At 42.0% G+C, this 16,369-nt stretch overlaps 1 protein-coding gene across 5 annotated transcripts in view; it reads right to left on the reverse strand.

Moving 5' to 3' along the window:
* The window catches only part of svild (supervillin d), a 290,646-nt gene that overhangs the window by 45,213 nt on the left and 229,064 nt on the right, over positions 1-16,369 (reverse strand). For all 5 annotated transcript variants that reach the window (XM_056253248.1, XM_056253397.1, XM_056253194.1 and 2 more), the window contains 5 exons: positions 10,731-10,903; positions 8,821-8,976; positions 8,574-8,710; positions 5,592-5,739; positions 4,763-4,908 (listed from right to left, as the gene is read on the reverse strand). In XM_056253248.1, the coding sequence (XP_056109223.1) occupies positions 4,763-4,908; positions 5,592-5,739; positions 8,574-8,710; positions 8,821-8,976; positions 10,731-10,903 (760 nt within the window). The remainder of the gene's footprint in view (positions 1-4,762; positions 4,909-5,591; positions 5,740-8,573; positions 8,711-8,820; positions 8,977-10,730; positions 10,904-16,369) is intronic.

The raw sequence follows: 16,369 nt of genomic DNA on the forward strand, positions 1-16,369 counted from the left end.
TTTTTATGTGCCCACATACAATCGAAATAAAATATTGTGCTTTTGTAAAATAAAGAAAATAAACAGGGTGTGCCTTCTGCCTCTCAGTCACCGTGAACTTTTTTTCTGGAGCACGTCTCTAATCTTCAACACAACTCAGCTAATACTATTCACCCAGCCATAAGCAATATATCTTTTAAATCATTTGAGTTTGTACTTTTAAATGATCCGATTCAAAACTAAAATTAATATTCTCCGTTTATGTCATCTATATAAAAAGAGAGACGTGTCAGCCCGTCTCATTATCGTTCTCGAGCTGATTATCTCTGGTAATGTGACACGCCCACGGAGAGCACGCGCTATTCAAACGCAAATATGTGAAGCAACACATTGAGACGCGTTAACGCCCATAAACTCTGAAAACACACATTATTTTTTAGTCAGATTAATCTACTGTCGTCTTGCGCGGCTATATGAGGAACAATCCTGGGACATTTACCACTGGGTTTATTTTCACTTCGAGGATGAACAGATTCAGCTGAGAAGTAAGTGTTTTTTGCAAGTGCTTTGTTCTAATCGCGATATAGAATAAGGTAGTGTCTGTAAACGGAAAAATAGCATACTGTTTAAAATGTGAATCATGTTTGTGTGTGTGTGTGAATGAATGAATGAATGAATGAACGCACAGATACGCACTGTTACAGACTAAATAACAGACAACATTTCGTTGACTCGTTTTGGATAAAGTTTTTACTCTAAAATAGACATCAAATAAGCTTTTTTTAGGAGTTTCTGCTCATATGTTAAATATATAGTATGTTTTGTCAATAAACTAATCAACTAAGATGTTATAGTGTTTGTTCAAGCTATATCAAAATAATGAATCCTCAACTTTGAAATATGTATGATCAAACTAAGATATTTATGGAGAAAGACAATTTTATTTTCAAGATGTTTCCAACTCTAACTTTGAACTGAAATAAAAACATGTCTATATGGTGAAGGGTGTGTGATAGAAGTGTCCAGACGTATGCACCCTGTATTTTCCTTATATAAATCCAAACAATCTAAAAGCCATTCTTTTTTAAATCTCCTCATTCTTTGTGCAAGGCTCCTATAATGATATGGCCTGATAGCACCTAATAGGGCCATTATGGGGAGGGTCTTTGTCTTTCTCAGGTGTGGAATGCCACACATATTAATGAGAGATCACGCCTCCTGCATAAAGCTTTCTCAAACAAAACACGTCATTAAAAATGTAAAAGACTTTATTGACTTATCTGAATGAGTAGTCAGGATGATTCTCACATAGTTTTGGAGCAAATATTCTAGGCTATGTGATACAATTTTCAAAAGTCTTGTGAAGAAATAATCAATATGTGTTTTGTGGTCTTATTTCAGCAACTTTCATTTTTATTTTTTTCAATAACCACGCATAAACATTATTCTATTAAAAATACAAACATGTACATACATGTTGCTCAGATATCATGGTAGCCCCGTATGTGCTATATAGAGTGAATTTACACCTTTGCCATTAACATGTTTATAAATAACTGAAAAAAGCACAAATGTCAGTGCATGTCAAAACATCCCAAGGGCCCCAAAAAAACTCTGGTCCCCAGAGGGTTAAGAGGAGCCAGAAGGATGAACCCTCCGTGCCCACCTTCGGTTCCTATTTGGGATCTCTAAAGATGCATCCCTTCGAACCATTAGATTCAACGAATCTAAAATACCTCTCGCTCAAAACCGTTTTTCTTTTGGCTCTGTCATCAGTTAAACGTGTGGGGGACTTACACGCGCTATCTGTTAGTGCAGCGTGCCTTGAGTTTGGCCCGAATGACTCTAAAGTCATCCTCAAACCGAGACATGGCTATGTCCCGAAGGTGATTGGCACTCCCTTCAGAGCACAGGTCATTTCTCTGTCGGCTCTGCCAGCATCCGACAGCGTGAGCAGCGACAGCCTCCTCTGCCCTGTCAGGGCACTGAGAGCTTACGTTATGCGCTCCGCCCCCTTCAGACGCTCCGAGCAGCTCTTCGTTTCGTTTGGCGGGCGCACCAAAGGTCTCGCCGGCTCGAAACAGTCCCTATCCAGATGGATAGTGGACGCGATTTCTGCTGCCTACGCGTCAAAAGGTCTGCAATGCCCTCTGGGTATCAGGGCTCATTCCACAAGAGGCATGGCCTCGTCGTGGGCATGGTCCAGTGGAATTTCCATTCACGACATCTGTATGGCGGCGGGCTGGGCCTCCCCGTCTACATTTGTGAGATTCTATAATCTGGAAGTTCCCGCCTTGCAGGCTAGACTTCTTTCAGTCTAATGTGTGTATGATCTGCCCACATCACTGGTGCGCAGGCTACCTCAACGTTAGCTCTCCTGGTTGAGCTGCACTAATATGGGTTGATATACATGTACATGCAGCCCGGCGCCGCCGCTCTGCATTCCCCATGGGTGCTTATGTTTATACATGTGTCGGCCCGCTTGCTGGCCGCCTGAATTTCCCACTTTCAATGTTCCCCGGGTTGGGACTCATAGAGTGGATGCTGGGCGCGCACGGCGTTGACAAAGTGTTCGCGTAGCGTAAGCTAAACTTACGCAATACGAGAGAACCTCTCGTAAGAGAACGTACTCGGTTACCTAACGTAACCTCGGTTCTCTCTAGAGAGGGAACGAGTATTGCGTAACCGGCCGTGCTAAGCGCCACGAGCAATTTTCGCTTCAGATCATGAAAACCAGGGAAGCAGCCTCTGAGCCCCGCTTTTATACGCTAAGCCACACCCCCTTGCGCGGGCTGTGACGCGTAGTGGGCGCGAAGCGCCACCATTGGGCGTGACGTCACGCCAGGCTCACTGGTAGGCTGCTGCAGTAGCCGCAGGGCAGCCAATGAGCACGCTAGACAGCCTGCTCTAGGTCTGCAGTTGCTGCACTGCGTTGACAATATATACAAAATTAAGGATAATTTTGGCTTCAATATCTCGAGCAAAGATGAACTTTACCCGTAGTGTAAGCTAAACTTACGCAATACTCGTTCCCTCTCTAGAGAGAACCGAGGTTACGTTAGGTAACCGAGTACGTTTTATGTGAGAACTCATTTAAAAAGGAGTATTAAAATGTAATTTGATAACTTTGTTTAAAACAATTCACATTGCATATGGTAATTTAGTTAAAAGGATAATTTAGAATGCATTAAGAAGATACTTGTGACTGTGGTCCTGAATCTAATGAGTGCACGAATATTGAAATGTATACATCTTGTACACATTGTTCAAAAACTCATTCAATACAGATGAGTGAAGGCGAGACCTGCGTGTGCGTGTTTCTTCAACCTTCTCCCATCCCAACACTAGGGATGGGACGAAATATCGTTTGACAAAATATCGCGATACAAAACGTGACGAAACGCATCGAGGTCGAAAAAAATGGATCGCGAAATAAAGATAGATGGCACTGCTGCATGATTTGCGTAGTCTATAAATAATTTAGTGTATTATATGTGTGTATGTATATGGGGCAGACATACAGTCTATGGTGGCAGGCTGGCAGCACCATCTGCTGATCAAGCAGGGTAAAACTAAATGAAAAAAAAATTTATATCCGGGGAACGGTGCGGTACGTCATCACGTCAAGACAGCGCATGTTGCAACAACAACACTGCAGTCTACAGCGAGCTAACAAATATTAGCATTGGCACCAACTGCCTTGCCCCCAAACAGCCGACCATGGAGTCAAATGTATATATATACCGTAAAACTTCAAATAATAGCCCGGGCTTTTATTTTCCCAAATCGTCGAACTGCACCGGCTTGTATTTGAGACATGCGTCTATATGAGACCGGCCTTTATAATTTAGTGTTGAGATGTTGTTCATTGAGTGTAGGCCTAGAGTCTCTAATCTCTAAAAATCTCCAAATGCTCCACGTGAAACTGCGGTCTTCCGACCTTTTACTATCGTGTCAATTGATTTTGATTAATATGCGCTAGGGAGAGAGAGCAAGACAGCGCTCGTTTTGTTTGAAGACGTGAGAGTGCGCGCGCGCGGCTGGGGCGCTCTCTCTCTCTCTCTGCTCGTTATGCGCCCTGTCAAGCACAGCAGTCAATTCTACATCACTCGCCGATCAAAAAAGGCTTTGGCAGGACACACATTTGCTTTGGCGGCCGCCAAAAAGCGGATGATCTGACGGGTTTTAGAAGGTTAAATACAACCCGAAACTAAAAAACAGACCCGGCCTCTATTTGAGACCGGCCTTTATTTACCCAAACCTGCAGCCACACCAGGCGTGTAAAAGAGACAGGCGTCTATTTGGGACTCGGCTATTATTTGAAGTTTTACGGTATGCTACATCAGTGCCCAGTGAGCGTGTCTTTTCCACAGCAGGAGACATTGTGTCTGCTCAAAGATCACTGATTACACCAGAACATGTTGATATGTTAGTTTTTTTTAAGAAGAACCAGTCCTGAGATAACTTAACCTAGGATTAGAGCAGCACTAAGGGAGTGTTCTTGTTTGTGTTTGGCCAGTTAGGCCTTGTGTTTCCCTGTGTGCAGCTGAAACAAAAATAAATAAGTTGTTGTTATACAGTAATGTTTTTTTCTTTTTTTTCCTTTTTTGATATCGTATCGTGACGTATCGTATCGTGACCCTGGCATATCGAGGTGCATCGTATCGTGAGTTTAAGTGTATCGTCCCATCCCTAACCAACACACACACACACACACACACACACACACACTGATCATCCACAATAGGACAAAACTGCATAGAAGAGCCTATAAATTTGACACCTCCTTAGAGTTGAGAAGAGAGACACTGGGAATGGATGCCCAGGCCTCCTCATAAGGAACCAGCTTATCCTCCACCAGCCTGTAGACACAGTTTGACTCTACTACAGCACTCTCATACAGTTCATCTTCCTCTGGCTCCCCTGCACCTGTAAAACACACACGCACACACGTAAAAAACTCTCCACAAAGCAAGCTGCATCCATTTAAATTTGTGTTTAACATGCATTTAACTTCCATAATTTCACATATTCTCACATATTCCTGAGTAAAACTAAATATCTAGCCAGAAATACTGTTGGACAAAACCGATTTTTACCCACTTGTATGCAATCTGATAATGGACATTAAAATACAGTATGTTAAGCCTCACCCTCACAGTCCTGTGAATAGCTTTTTGATTTTACCAGTAAGTGTGTAGTTCTGGAATTTTCATAATTTTCCACTAAATTCAGCAAAGAATAAGGGGTAAAACGTGGATATAGCATGGGAACAACATGGTTATTCAAATGCAGTGTGTCAAGAAAAAACACCATTCTTTTGAAGAAAGAGAAGGAACAAACTTCATGGAGGTTCTGAGGAAGTTAGTGTAAACTATGGCAATCTAAACTCCAAAAACAACAAGTAGACCAGCACCAAAATACTGCAAGAATGGAGGATAAACTGAACTTGATTATGCAACATTAGTAAATTCTGGCCTAGAGTCAATGGTCTGTATATACAAAATTACAAATGAATGTGTGCATTTAAGGTGAATGAAATATTGTCATTTCAACATCTGTGCTTCATGTGCAGGGCCTGGCAGGATAAGTGTTTTTGTAAGTGCCTGTACCTCTGTACTCAGTCTTTCCTCCCAACAGACTCCAGAACTCTTTGGCCGAACGGTTCTCTGTGTTGATTCCCTCCTCCAGCACGGTGATCTGAGGAGCTTTGCAGCCCAGATCTCTCTTCGTCTGGATGTACTGAGCCATCTCTGAGCTCTGATACACACACACACACACACAATTTGACACAAACTTGTTTTTATATCTTCACTTTCCATAGACAAAATGGTTTGTACTGTACAAACTGTATATTCTATCCCCCTACACTAACCCTACCCACCACAGAAAACTCTGCATTTTTACATATAAAAAAAAAAAAATCAGTTTGGTATGATTTATAAGGTGTTTTCCTCGTGGGGCCCGGCCAAATGGCCCCACAATGTCACATTTTTGTCATGATTCTGCCATCATGCTCTTGATTTTCCAAGGCTTGTGGCAGGATCATGGCAGAACCATGTTTTGTGTACAAGCGCATGGCCTGTTGTTTGGGCCATGTGCTTGTGTTGTCTCGTTACGTAACCCCTCCCCCTTGTTATCCTCGTCTTGTCATTATTGTCTAGTCAGTTTCACCTGTTCGTGTCATTAGTGTCTCTCTATATTATCCCCTTGTGTTTGCTGTCCTTTGTCGGTTCATTGTCAAAACTGTGTCAAGATCCTTGTCAAACTTTCTGTGAATCTTGTCTATCGTATCAAGCTGTGAGTACCTGTTGACCGTCTTTTGTAAAGGTGTTTTATTAGTTTAACCTGTCTTGTTTTGCCCCATCGTGGGTTTTGTTTTCTGTTTTGTCATCAATAAACCCCGTTTTGAGTTATTTGCTGTCTGCGCTTGGGTTCGTTCCTCCAACCACGTGACAGAATGAACCGACCAAAGAAGAACCCAGCAGACCGTTTGTCCTTCCCTGCCAAGTGTCGTCCGGACCCCCTTGAAGAAGTCTGGTTGTCTTCCCCCCTCAACAAGAAGAGTGTCACCCTTCCTTACTCACCCGAGGGTGAGTGGATCTTGTCAAACTTCTCTCGACTGTATGACCATTTCTCCCGGGAGGAGTCCGAGGCGGCATCCTCGAGGTCTTCACCTTCTGCCTGCCTATCATTCCCGAGGGTCGAATGATAGGCGTCGCGACGCTTGGGGACCAGGCTGGTTCCCCCACGACTCCTGGCACTCCATCTACCCCCTTCGGTCTTCGAGGGAGACGGTCCTCGTGGGACTCTCCTTCAGAGTCCTCGGCGACGGAGTCAATCCTGCCAGAGAAAGCCCCTCCTTCGCCCGACACAGTTCCCACTGTGCTTCCCCAACCCATCTCAGTTCCGGCTGTGGTCTCTGCTTCCCGACCTAGGAGAAAGAGGAGGAGGAGGAGGGGAGCCTCCCGTCCTTCGTCAAGCGCTGTTCCAGAGCCCGCTACTGCAAGCGCTGTTCCAGAGCCCGCTACTACAAGCGCTGCACCAGAGCCCGCTACTGCAGGCGCTGTTCCAGAGCCTGTTCCTGTAAGTGCTGTCCCAGAGTCGGCTACAGTCGACGCCTCTTAACGTTACTGAGTTGGAGATGGAGAGTGTCGAGTCCGATTCGACATCAGGGAGCGCTGGTTCCAGGTCTGTTGCTGAGAGCCTGGCGCCTGTTCCTGCTCTTCAACCGCCTGTTACCCCACCTGTTTTGTTGCCTCCTGTTTTCCCAGTCAAGTTTCCTGTCCTGTCATCTACAGTACCTGTGTGTGTTTCCCCGGCCGTCCCTGTCATCATTAAGCCCCGGACTGTTTTCCCCAAAACCTCTCCTCGTGTTTCTCCGTCTAAACCTGCCCAGAGTCCTCGTCCTCAGCCCTCATCCCGTGGACCCAAGACCCCCAGTCCTCCTATCCACCCTGGACCAACCCCCATGAACTCTGTTTTTCCTCCTCCCCTGCCTTGTATGTTGTTTTTGATGTTTCACCCGAATCCTGTTAGTTTATTCATGTATGCTGTTGTTGATGTTCGCTATGTTTTGTTGGTTTTTGTCCATGTCTCGTTCTGTCTTGTCTTGTGCTTAGTGTCCCTTTGAGGAGCGTCTGGAAGCCGCTCCTTAAGGTGGGGGTTCTGTCATGATTCTGCCATCATGCTCTTGATTTTCCTAGGCTTGTGGCAGGATCATGGCAGAACCATGTTTTGTGTACAAACGCATGGCCTGTTGTTTGGGCCATGTGCTTGTGTTGTCTCATTACGTAACCCCGCCCCCTTGTTATCCTCATCTTGTCATTATTGTCTAGTCAGTTTCACCTGTTCGTGTCATTAGTGTCTCCCTATATTATCCCCTTGTGTTTGCTGTCCTTTGTCGGTTCATTATCAAAACTGTGTCAAGATCCTTGTCAAACTTTCTGTGAATCTTGTCTATCGTATCAAGCTGTGAGTACCTGTTGACCGTCTTGTTTTATTAGTTTAACCTGTCTTGTTTTGCCCCATCGTGGGTTTTGTTTTCTGTTTTGTCATCAATAAACCCCGTTTTGAGTTATTTGCTGTCTGCGCTTGGGTTCGTTCCTCCAACCACGTGACAATTTTACTATCTTTGTGGAGACATTTGGTCCTCTCAATGTAGGTTAAACAACACACACACAAACACACAGAATGGGTCACTACTTGTAAAAAAATCTCATCTGTTGTTATTGTTAAATAAAACTACTTAAAATAATTTTCGGTAGTTTAAGTAAATTGAAATAAATAATAGATGAAAAACTTAAAAAGACAAATGTAATGTGTTGCCATAGCAACTAACTGTAATAAATAAGTTTGAGCTGAAGTACTAAAACAATAAAAAAAATGTATTAAAGCTAAATAAAATTATGGGAAAAAGTGTTTTTAAGAGAAAACATTTTTAAAGGATTTCAAATGAAAATATAAAAAATTATATTTAATTCAAAATATTAATAAATACTATAATAGTATATAAACAATGCTAAACTAACACTGGTGTAATACCTTATTATATATAGAATAGGCATGGATTTTTATTTACTTTGTGGTAGTACCTTAGCTTTTTCGATGACATTGGCAAATTCTCCACTCCAGAAAAAGCAGTGTTTGGGAGTGATGAGCAGATAGCAGTCTCCGCTGTTCAGAGAGCGAGCAGTGGGTTCAGCCAGACGCACCTGAACATGCCTGCGGCCTGCGTGAATTAACAGACAAGTGTTACAAGCCAGTGATTAAAACCACAACATGCGCATTTAGGACATAAACACTTGCACTGATATTTTGCATGATCATTGACCGCTTCACCTTTAATGTGGATAAGCATGAGCTTGTGGAAAGGCACAGCGCTGTTGTTGGTCACCACCTCTGTAGACTTCACGCTTCGCAGATTGACTTTCTTAAAGTTCTCTTTGCTGGCCAGACCTGCCAGAGCCGCATCTGCCAAATTTGAGTGCTTGGCCACTGAAGACAGAAGAGAAACCAATTAACTGTTTATATTTGCTACAATGTAACAAAGAAAAGAGAGGAATGTTCAGTAAATTAAGCTCTTTCCTGGGCGTGTGTCTCAATTCCAAATCTATAAGAGCCCACCTCTTACCTGAGCACTGGTAGGTCATAATGAATTTATTCACAATGTTTGAATTAGGGGAACCTCTTTTTGAAATGCTTTAAAAGAACACACGGGCGACAGTATATCGGCTGGGCCTGCTTCATTGCAGCCGCTTCAGCTCTGTTTAAAAGACCATGTACCGTTTCATGCTTAGCACACGGGTCTGCTGCGCAACCTGACAACCCGCAGATGCAAAGGGCCCTCGTACAAACAGGGTGTAACAATGGGACAGGACGCAAAAACTGTCACAACGTTCAAGCATGCAAACTGGAGATTTCTCTTTACTCCTTCTCGGCAGACCGGCATCAAGCATGAGCTTGGGAGCCCTTTGTGATGGCAGACCGGCTTTCGGTGTCTGGATGCACACAGAGAAGGTGTGGCACATAAACTGTCTAGAAATGAGAGCAGTTCAACTTGCTCTTGAGTGTTTTTATGCTCTGTTTCATCAGATTATGGTGGCATGCATAAATTATTAAGGAGGTATCAACTCGTGTCCCCTGCTGAAGCTCGCAAAGAGCCTTTTGTTGTGGTCAGATCAACATCTCCTGTCTATTCGAGCTGTCCACGTCACCGGCTGTTTGAACTGTGGGCCAGCCCACACTGGGAGTGGATGCCCTAGCCAACCACTGGTGGAAAGCATGCAAATATGCGTTGACGCCGGTGAAGATTTTGCATCGGGTGCTATGCAAAATCAGGGAAGAGAGGGAGACTTAGTTAACTAACATTTAGTCGACTTTTAGGGGGCAGCACTAGTATAAAGTGCTGCGAAATGGGCTAAAAGCGCAATGTGGCTTAGTGTGCATTGTCCTACATGTGAAGTTGAATGGTTCATAAAAAAGAACAGTACAGTAAAATGTGCTAAATATTTAGATTTTGTTAGAGGAATATCTCTACCTAAAGCCCTCCTAAAATAGGCCTAGTGATGCCCCTGACACCAAATCCTGTCATTTTCTTCTTAAGAAAAAAATGTAAGATGTTGGACTTATGAACATTTTTACAAACTTCTTAGAATTTGTCTTAAGAACTTTCTTTACTTCTTTCTTACGAATATAGTTCCATGAATTCGGCCCAAGGAATTTTTTTCTTCATGGATGCGGCAGAGAATCGTATTTCATATTAAAAGGTATCAACTTCAGTTCAATCTACATTGCGTCACTAGTAGACGCTATGGTGAAACTCCTTCTCTGAGTAACATTGAAGCCCTATTGAATAACACCAAACTGTAGGATTTGCCAATGACGTTCAAGCATGCAAACTGGAGATTTCTCTTAACTCCTTCTCACCATATAAGGAGGAGCTGAACAGTTATTGCCTCAGAATCCTTACTGTAACATGGAAGCTTACACAATGTCTCATTCCCTCCTCTCTGCGAACACCGAAATAGATTTCAGACGTTTTTTCATTTTCATAACTCCTGACACAAATTTAGAAATTAATGTCACCATGAGATTTTTAGAGGTCAAAAATTAATGTTTGAGTCTTAATCTAAACAAAGAACATGGTTAACAGGTTAAGCTGGAACATAGATCTTTGTGGTGAAATACCACATATAAAAGTGATGCAAACATTCCATGAATTCACCACGGAATGTAACTAATAAACGTACTCCGCTCCATTTGTATCCTTTTGGTCTCCACGGAGGCCACATTCAGTCTCTGTTCAGTATAAGCCTGTCTGAGGTCGTCTCGTGCTGCCAGGGCACGGAGAGGGTTTCTAGAGCTCTTGGTTTTTCTGCAGGGCCGCACTGAACGCTTATGTTCCTCAACTGCTGATGTTAGTCTGCAATTAAGAATACAGTCATAAAAGCAAGAATGAAGACATTAGAGCAGTACTTGTCAACCATTTTTGGAATGTGAACCGCTGTTTAGGTTCCAAAAGGTTTGCAACCCCATCCAGTCACCCACATCCTTGAGATATCGACTAGAGGTCTTCACAGGTCCACTTGGATCCGAAAACCCGAGGTCCGACCCGAGACCCGAGCGGGTTCGGGTCCAAAACTCCGACGAGTGTCTCGGACACGAGTCGGGTTCGGTATTAGTGGCCTCGGGTCTCGGGTAATTTAAAATAAATATGCCTTTTCCAAATGGACCAGAGAAGACCCGAATTCTTTTAAACTATGTTGGGTATTTAACAAAATTGCAGTATTTAAAAGTCAAGTCAAGTCAAGTCACATTTATTTATATAGCGCTTTTCACAATACAGATTGCATCAAAGCAGCTTCACAGTGATAACATGAAAGTAGTACAACACAGTTCAATAATATTGTTGAATATTAAATATCCCCAACTAAGCAAGCCAAAAGCAAGGCGACACAACGTTCAAGCGTAAAACAACTCTATGACACCGTTCTCTCACTTTTTCTAAGTGAGAGAGCGAACCCGCGCTTCTACGTGCAAATGGGCTATAAGCATAAGCACGGTTGCCTCCGCATTTATTTACCATAGACAGTATAAGAAGTGGACAGAGCCATCTCATTGGAACTCAGTTGAGACAGTTGAAGCCCATTTTTAGCGATTTTTGAGCACTTCCGTTCCTGACGCGCAGACTCAAACCGACTCAAACTAAGCTTGATGACGTGAGCAACCTGTCTGACAGACGTAAATCTTCTAGTAGCTGTGCGTGAAAATTGCCAACGTTAATCTTGCAGAGACGGGGAACTTGAGCAAAGAGTTCTTTGGCGTGAGTGAGCAGGAGTAAGTATTCTGATTAATTATTAATTTGTATAGTATTTATTTTAAAATGTGCTTCTCCCTTGACGGGACGTCCCCCCGAATGCCTGCGAACTTCTCCTCCTGTCTGTACGGTAATTTCTGTACAGCGCGACAGAGAGTCGAGTGGTTATGACGCAATCGTTAGCCTATTTTTACAAAAACTGTTTCTACGGGGCCATAATGTAACATAGAAGGTAACGGAGCCCTTTATACATTGTCGTGTTTCTTTAGAAATAAATAATGGACAAATGGAGTCTTTAAACGCCTCAGATGTAAAGTTATTCGCTGTCAAAGTGACGCCAAAATGAATGGGAGTCAATGGAAATGCTAACGCAAGTGAAGTTCTGCTACAAGATGGCGACACCCGGCCAGCTTCAACTTCCGGTCGAAGGATTACCCCCTTGTTATTTACTCAGTTGCTCGCTCCACATAAACCAACCCCTCCCTTTGCCAAGAAGAACTAGTGCGCCATCGTGTGGATGGATGTTTGACTAAATGCAAGTATTTGAATTGTCGTTGAGCCAGGCCTGTCAATCAATTTTAAAAATACGCGACACTGTCAGAAAAGCATGGAGGCGATAACAGACATTGCGAATAAGGTGAGGGAAAACGAATGGTGGTTCTAATCATCGTATGGTCCGGTAAATAACATTATGCCAAATTTTATAGGACGCAATGGGTTACAGTGATGTGTGATTGACATTTTAGCACTTCAGCGCGCTTACAATTGCGCGTCTGTTAAGTGTATTTTTGAGAAACGCAGGGCTGCAGGCTGTGCACAATGTAAATGCCGTTTACGTTCGGGAATCGGGTCCAGTCGGGTTCTAAAGGAAATGGTGTCAGGTCGGGTCGGATCGGGTCTAATTTTATTGGGTCTGTCTCGGGTCTAATTTTATTGGGTCTGTCTCGGGTCGGGTTTTTCTTAAAAAAAAAAAAATATATGCACGACGGGTTCGGGTAAGTAGTGATTCGGGTTGGGTACAGTTTTTAGGACCCAAGAAGACCTCTAATATAGACCCTGCCTACAGAAGTAAGATATAGAGTTTAGGATATTACAGGCATAATTGCTTAAAGAGCATATTGCAGGTAAAAAAAAAATCTAAATTAATATATAACCTTGTATGAAAATACCATATGAAAAGTTAATGCAGGATTTAAAATGTTTTAAAACGACATAAGGGCACTTATTTTAGTAGATAAAGTGAGCATTTCTTGGACTGCTCGTAAAAACGACTTTTTTTTTCCAAAATCGCGTCATTTTACGTCACGCTAGGGAGCCTCAGCCTCGGCTCAGTGCAGAGTAGGCTGGTGTTCAGTGAGAGCGGCCGTGAGTCAGTGTGTTTTCGGTAGTTTTTGTATTTTAATTTATCAAGGTCATGGTAAATTATTGTTTGTGGAGGTTGCAAAAACTCCGGCCTGTCAGGACATCAAGTCCACAGGTTTCCATAACAAGAAAAGGGACGGTGCTATATATCTTTCGTGCCTGGTGCGGTTTGTGCAGGTGAAGAGACGGGATTTCTCTTCCGCATCGGCTTCGAGAACCGCGGTCGTGTGTAGCGTTCACTTCAGATCGGAGGATTATCATCCCGGCGATATGATGGAGTTCAACATGGGATGCCGAAGCAAAAATATTGATTGTCTAATACTGTACCAATGGCATGAAATAGTGTGATATAGGTAGTCATGCCCTAAATAGAGGCAACTTGTAATTGAAAAACAAAAATTACTCAGGTTGTTTAAATATTCAAATCTTTAATTTTCTGTTTATGTTATAACCCAGGTGAAAAATATGTATTAAAAATGTACTTGGGTATGTTTTTAGTACAATAGAAATATACTCAAGTATAGTTTTTATACATTTAATAGCATAAATCTACCCTAAAAATACTAATGTCTGCCGGCCTGATATACGATGGTAATAATCTGTACAATATTGTGAGCACAGTGTATATCGTTAGCGAACGTGTATATCTATAAGCACGTCTCTCACCAAGACACCTGGCCTGTTCTCCACTGGTTCTTACACCACAACTCATGGTGTCTCTGACCGTTCTGTCTGACATTAGTCCTGGCCTGTCCCTGCTCTCTTGGCAGCATAACAGGCTCATAATTGTATGGCTGTGCTCCGTCATACGAGTAAGTACTTCCTCAGCGTCCGAAATGTCATTGCGATCCATTGTTTTCCTGTTGTTTGAATCGACCGCTCTCCCGCCCATTACGTCACGCCCGCCACGCCCATTTTCAGACGCAGAAGCTTCTGTAGCGTATTTATAAGTATATTTTAAAGAAAATCTAGTTCCTACATTATTTTTCTATACATTGACTCGTTGGGTCCTCTAACCTGCAATATGCCCTTTAAAGCCCCCCTGTGGTGAAAATCAAGTTTTTAATGTTGTTTATATGTCTGTGGTGTTTTTAATATGCTTTAAGACAAACCATGTGCAATTTCATAAGTCATCACGATTGCAGAGTATTTTCTCCTTAAAACTGCAGTGAACCAAGGACAGTCTCAAAAACGCGGTTTGAAATCGCTGGTGTTTCTGACGTCACAAACTACTTAGTAACCAATCACGTCAAAGTGTGCTCATCAACGAGTGGATCGCTGAGCTGGTGTGAGTGAGTGGAGGCGTTTTAAATTTAAATATGTAATTTTTATGATCAAAGGTGAGGAAAGGGATAAAATGATTGACTACAGGGGGACTTTAACTAGTAAACTACATTCTAAATGTGTGTATTTAACGCAGCCGTCACTAGTAGAATAGGGCACTTGCGGACGGATTGTTTTTTGAGCATGAGAAACAGTAGGTTCTCGTTAGCGCTGCTTGAGCGCAGAAAAAGTGCAGTTTTAGTACCTGTACTGTACTAGTTTTAAGACTGTGTTTTTATTAATAACCTTTGTTTAAATTACGCTCTGAACACAATTTATTTGCACATTTTGTACAGAAGTTTTAATAAACATCGACTTGGACATCAACTGCATTTCCGTTTTTACATCTTGGCGTGATCCTGTTTGTGACTGCTTGGGTCCCTATCTCAGCTTCTGCTGAACTTCCCCCTGTGATACAAGAAATTGTCACATTGGCATCCAGGCCACGTTACAGACAATTTTCCACTTAATATTTTAAGCACAAGAGAAGCTGCATATTTTATATAGGTACAGGTCTATCTGATGGCTATTAAATATAAATGCATATTTTTTTATATACAGTACAATAATTAAGAAACAGTCAGTGGTGTAAAGTAACGAATTACAAATACTCTCGTTACTGTAATTGAGTAGTTTTTTTTAGGAATTGTACTTTAAGTAGTTTAAAAACAGTGTACTTTTACTTTTACTTGAGTACATTTTAAGTGCTGTATCGGTACTTTTACTGCGCTATTTTCCCTGAACCTGCCGTCGCTACATTTATATTAATATTTATTTATTTTTATAATAAGTCATGTGACTCCATGCGTGATTCCCGTCAAATCAAATTGCGCGCGGAAAACTTTGCATCAAACCAGCATCAACAGACTTCGAGACACCTGGCGCCAATTTATTTTAATCATGGAGGAAGAGCCGGAGGGAGGAAGAGTGGTGGTGGATGCGTCAGCCTGCGACAGCTCAAATTCAGCACTTCAGCATCCTTGGCCATACCTAAAAGAGCTGTTTAAAGTGAAGACGAAGAAGGGCAATTGTATGATTATGTCATGCCAACTTTGCTTGCCTAAGCCAGTTGAAATCTCGGCATTCAAGAGTTCTACATCCAATTTGAAAAAACACATTGAGGTAAGTTTCGAATATCTGTTAAGTATAATTTTTTTTGATAAAAATCATCATATAATGCGCATGTTTGTTCATGTATGGGTTTATTATGAGTGTGAATGTTTGACAACCAAAATTATTCTGCCAAAAATAGCACTGTGATAGACACAGATCGAATAAATTTTACCTGACAATGCATGGTGTTTTTGATGACGCGATAGCAACCAGCCTAGAGTAAAGGCACGCACGCTTTATAATTGTTGCTGGTTACTGTATGATGACAGAAATCACGAACTTGCCTAAACAATTACTAAAAATAAACTGCAGAATGTTACATTTTCTAATACACACACAAATGGTATGTATTCTGTTAGCACTGCACGAGCTTGCGATGCCATCTACTCGAAAAACTTAATTTAGTTTGTTTACCGGGCTTCAAAGTGCATTAGGCATTAACCCATCATCATCATCACTGCTAGATTTTTGTCCCTTACATCAATTTCGTTTAGCATAAACGCATTACCCTCCTTTCTGTTGACTTATTGAAGTGGATATTATTTTAACATGTTCTCAAATGGCGATTTACTCACTTTCATAAAACATTAGATTTATGTTTAAATCAAGTTTATTTTTTTAATTGCACGCAAAAATGATCAGTGGTAAAAATTGTGAGTTACTCAATTCTGTATTCTTTTTACAGAGAAAACATCCAATGAAATTAAAGCAGTACAATGAATGCATCTTGAAAAGAAAGAACTCAGAAGAACAGAGGTGTGATTCAGCTGTGAA

The sequence above is a fragment of the Rhinichthys klamathensis genome, unplaced genomic scaffold, assembly GCF_029890125.1.
Source record: "Rhinichthys klamathensis goyatoka isolate OS25496 unplaced genomic scaffold, OSU_Roscu_1.1 h1tg000001l_1, whole genome shotgun sequence".
In the NCBI taxonomy this organism is placed as follows: Eukaryota; Metazoa; Chordata; class Actinopteri; order Cypriniformes; family Leuciscidae; genus Rhinichthys; species Rhinichthys klamathensis.